At 40.4% G+C, this 4,648-nt stretch overlaps 1 protein-coding gene across 3 annotated transcripts; it reads left to right on the top strand.

The window, feature by feature from the left end:
- On the top strand, positions 1-4,648 carry irf7 (interferon regulatory factor 7). 3 transcript variants are annotated; one of them, XM_061772931.1, is made up of 10 exons: positions 1-141; positions 351-504; positions 585-753; positions 848-930; positions 1,054-1,087; positions 1,651-1,731; positions 2,377-2,564; positions 3,962-4,163; positions 4,241-4,356; positions 4,434-4,648. In XM_061772931.1, exons 1-10 carry the CDS (start codon positions 134-136, stop codon positions 4,599-4,601), a joined length of 1,203 nt encoding a protein of 400 aa, XP_061628915.1. In that variant the 5' UTR covers positions 1-133; the 3' UTR covers positions 4,602-4,648. The 3 variants fall into 3 exon arrangements, with proteins under 3 accessions (XP_061628915.1, XP_061628916.1, XP_061628913.1); XM_061772932.1 differs by lacking the exon at positions 1-141 and having other exon boundaries at positions 322-504; positions 4,241-4,361; XM_061772929.1 differs by lacking the exon at positions 1-141 and having other exon boundaries at positions 322-504.

A 4,648-nucleotide genomic window follows, 5' to 3' on the forward strand; every position in this document is an offset into this window, starting at 1 on the left:
GGAAGGAAAACCACAGGAAGTGGTGCCCTCCCACTAGGGAGGAGGCACGCATTGTTGTTTGTGTATAAAATCTCACACGGTGCTCAAAGGAATCAGATAAACTCCTGCTTAAGGAAGGAACAACTGCCAAGAAATGCAATGGTAAGATTTTCTATTTCTTTATCTCTCTTTGTTTAGGGTGGACAGTGAGTACAATTGTTCGGTAGGTAAATTCCCTTTAAAGCTTCCCGTGTCAGTATATTCAGCTATTACTGGAGGCTGGTAAAGTCTCCCATCTACGCGGATATCGTACTTCTTCCTGAGTGTCAGTAAAACAACAGAGTGATGACAAATCTAATGGTTCCTTTCAGCCCTCCCAAGCCACTGTTTGCCAGCTGGCTCATAGAGCAAGTACAGGCAGGCCAGTATGAGGGTCTGCGCTACGTCGCTCCAAACAAGATCAGAATTCCCTGGAAGCACAACTCCAAAAGGGACTGCAGTGATGTTGACACTAAAATATTTCATGTAGGTCTGACTGAATGACAGTTCAGTTCAAATTGATGCACTGTATTTCACCTAACAAGATTTGACTGCATTGTTCACAGGCATGGGCAGTTGTCAGTGGTAAAATCAGTACATTCCCGAATGATAAGGCCAGGTGGAAAACAAACTTTCGCTGTAACCTGAACAACCACTCACTGCACTTCAAACTGATTGAAGATAAGTCCAAGACTACAGAACCTCATAAAATCTATGAGATTATCAACACTAAGAGTAAGACAGTTTTGACTTTATCCAGATATTCTATCATCAAAGCAAAATTAATGTTATAGTGTTGTTGTTGTTGTTGTTTTTTATTCATATGTAGGCAACGACGAAAGTACACAGAATATACAACACTCATGGGAGGAGTCTGACATGATTGTTGACCTCTATAGGGCTTCCCCAGAGGTGCATTTCAACCTTTTAACATAGCTGGTTTTACACTGGTCTGGTTAGAATTGATGTTTGGTGCTAATTGATGTTCTGGAGTGTTGTTTTAACATTTCAATGCTATGTTTTCTGTCCAAACAGCAACAATTTGTTAAAAATCATAGTCATACAACAGGTACGTTCCATTTGCTTAAAGGTCCCATATTTTACCAAAGCAACGTTTTCTAGTATTTGGGATGCAATAATGTCTCTATGGTGCCTCAGTAAACATGTGAAATATGAATTAAAATCGTCCACGCATTCCTGAGTGCTAGACGTTTTTCAGGTCATTCGAATTTCTCGAGCTTATCTGCGTCACTAGCGAAGAGCTCCGCCTTCCCTTTTTGTTCCCGAGCCAGCACTGTCAACATATTGTAACATAAAGTGTGCACTCAAGTGGGTTTTCTACATGGAGGCAACCAATGAGAGGAAAGGGGGCGGTCTGGGCCAAATATGGACAGAGCGGACACAAAACTGGGTCAAATGGAAGTGGTTGGCATAGGGGCCTTTTCTGGACACTTGTATGACAAAACCAAGATGTGTTTTGTAAATGAAATTCACACTTTTATACTAAGTCCATGTTAGTCACTCTATAGAGGTCTAAATAGTCCAAATATGGGACCTTTAAGGAACGATAATAAAAACATATCTTGTGCTGTCCTGAATTAAAATGCCATTTCCTCTCTCTTTGGTCAACAGAATATTTCCAACAACATACAACTGTCCAGGGAAACTATTCTGTTGCTGCAATAGCCGAGAATGACCCTCATCTTTTAACAGGTGAGCATTTCCTTCCGTCTGTGTAGGTAAACACTGTTGCCTCACAGTGGATGCTAAAAGAAAACATTCAGGAAAAAGTACCTTAGAGAGTTATGTTTGAGTTAATTAGCTCTGTGGAAATACTACATTGACAGACAGTAGTGTAATGGTACCGCTCAACTCCCATATTTTTATATTATATAAATTTTCTTCATCTGGAGGTCTGGGATAGTTGATGTTCAACCATCCATCCATCCATTTTCTTCCACTTATCTGGGGTTGATCAAGGGGGGCAGCAGCTTACATAGGGAAGCCAAGACTTCCCTCTCCCTAGCCACTTCGTCCAGCCCTTATGGGGGGATCCCGAGGCCAGCTGAGAGACAAAATCTCTCCAGCATGTCCTGGGTCGTCCCCGGGGCCTTCTCCAGGCAGGAAATGCCCGGAACATCTCACCAGGGAGTCTATGAGGCATCCAAACCAGATGCCCGAGCCACCTCATTTGGCTCCTCTCAATGTGGAAGAACAGCAGCTCTACTCTGAGCCCCTCTGGAATTGCAAAGATTTTTTCCCTATCACTAAGTAGAGTCCAAACGCCCTCATTTCTGCCGCTTGTATCTGTGATATTGTTCTTTGTCATGACTGATATTTGAGGTTTTCTTTTCACAGTAAATCCATATCTTCCTCAATATCAGAGTATTGACTTGGAGGTCTCCATCCACTACAGAAATAGACAAATGCTAAAGACTATAGTGAACACAGCCCGTCTCCAACTCCACTACCTCCAACAGGCCTTTGAGAACAACTCCTATCCTCTCTGCTTCCCCACCACTGAAGGCCTGCTGGACCACAAACAGGTGCCTCGCAATATTCAACATGGAATATTGGATGCTAGCTGTGTAGTAAATCACAAAGCTGACTTTCCTGCAGCTGGCATGGGCTCAAGTCCTAGTCAATGCCCTATTCTATTTTGAAATAAAACAACATGATTGAAGTATAGACTCATATCCTCTAGGTTTTCTGATTGTCTGATTTCACTTTGGATCATACAAACAATGAATGTCATAAAACACAGCAAAATAATTCAGTCCAAAAACAGTGGCGTGTGTATTGGGTATCCTTAAAAGTCCCATATTCTGACCTATTTAGACCTCTATAGAGTGACTGTCGAACATAGACTTAGTATAAAAGTGCCAATTTCATTATTAAAAAAAAAAAAAAAAAAAAACACCTTGGTTTTGTCATACAGTGTATAGAAAAGGCCCCTCTGACAGCTACTTCTATTTGACCAAGTTTTGTATCTGCTTTGTCCATATTTGTCTCCTTTCCTCTGATTGGTTGCCTCCGTGTAGAAGACCCACTTGTGAGAGCACAAGTGTTTGTTATGTTGACAGTGCCAGCTCGGTAGCAGAAAAGGTAGGCAGAGATCTTCGCTAGTGACATAGATAAGCTCGAGATATTCGAATGACCTGATTTTAGGCCCCTTGGCAGAAAAACGTCTGGAGCTCAGCAATACCTGGATGATTTTAATTCATATTTTGCATGCTTACTGAGGCAGCATAAAGACAATATTACATCCCAAATACTAGACAAAAGATGGTTGGGTAAAATATGGCATCTTTAACAAATAGCATTTCACAGGGAAGAAAAAAAAATCAAATCAAGATAGGTTTGCCATCCCCCATTTTATATAGAATGCTTCCATTTTCAATGTCTCAAAAGTATTCGTCAGGTACCATCCATTTTGTCTAACTTATATAAGTCCTGAGTTGGTATAAGCAATTAAGTTGGCATTTGTCAGTGGTTTGACTGAGCTCTCAATATGCAGCCAAATCAGTAGAAAAAAATAAAAAAGGAATAAAATCCATAGAGAAGCTTAACAAAAACCTTAGATTTGAACAAATTAACAGTTACATGTCCATTCTTATTCATCAACGATTTGAAATTATCCTTAAAGTTACAATTATGTCACTTTTTGAAGCAAATACTTTTGAGCCCTCAAAAATGGATGTATTCTACATAAAATGGCTGGAATTCCTAAATCGTAAAGGCCATATTTTTATAATTATTATTGAATTAAATCTGCCAGTCTGCACTTCAATCACGCTTTAGTTCAAATCCATTGTGGTGGTGGAAATTGGCAAGCTCATAACACTGTCTTCGTCAAAACACTTTCAGTCCAAACTGTAGCCTATATAATTTTCAACAAAGCTTGGCTCAGTTATTTTTCTAACCATAACTGTCTTTCCACCAGATTAAATACACCAATTGTATCCTGAACAGTATCCAGAGAGGTCTGCTCCTTGAAGTCCATCAGTCTGGAATTTATGGCATCAGGCAGGACACATGCCGTGTGTTTGCTAGCACTGATAAAGCCAGCATGGCTGAAGCACACCCAATTAAATTACCCAAAAACACTATTGTGGAGCTCTTTAGTTTCCAGAAGTTTATTCATGGTGGGCATAGATCTCCAAACGCAATAATTATTACGTTATACTACACAGTGAAATCACTCTTTTAATTTAAATTTCAGAACTAAAACAGTTTAAAGAGAACAACGGGAGCTCTCCTAACTATACCATCACAATGTGTTTTGGAGAGATGTTCCCGGATGGAAAACCGCTGGAGAAGAAGCTTATTATAGTACAGGTGAGGTAAGACAAAGACAGTCAATCCTGTTTCATACACAGAAGTGCTCTAAAATGTCCTTGTCTGTGCTAACATAGGTGGTCCCACTCATCTTCCAAACCTTTCACGAGAAGGCCCAGAGTGAGGGAGCGTCTTCTCTGAACAGCGCCAACGTCAGCCTCCAGTTGTCACACAACAGCTTCTATGATTTCATTGCTTCACACTTGAGCCCACCAACAACTGAGTTTAGCAAAGAGTCCAATTGAGATTTTTTTCCCTCCTATTTTGCCAATAAATTCTTAATAAACCCCCA

Source organism: Phyllopteryx taeniolatus, chromosome 5 (assembly GCF_024500385.1).
Source record: "Phyllopteryx taeniolatus isolate TA_2022b chromosome 5, UOR_Ptae_1.2, whole genome shotgun sequence".
Taxonomy (NCBI): domain Eukaryota; kingdom Metazoa; phylum Chordata; class Actinopteri; order Syngnathiformes; family Syngnathidae; genus Phyllopteryx; species Phyllopteryx taeniolatus.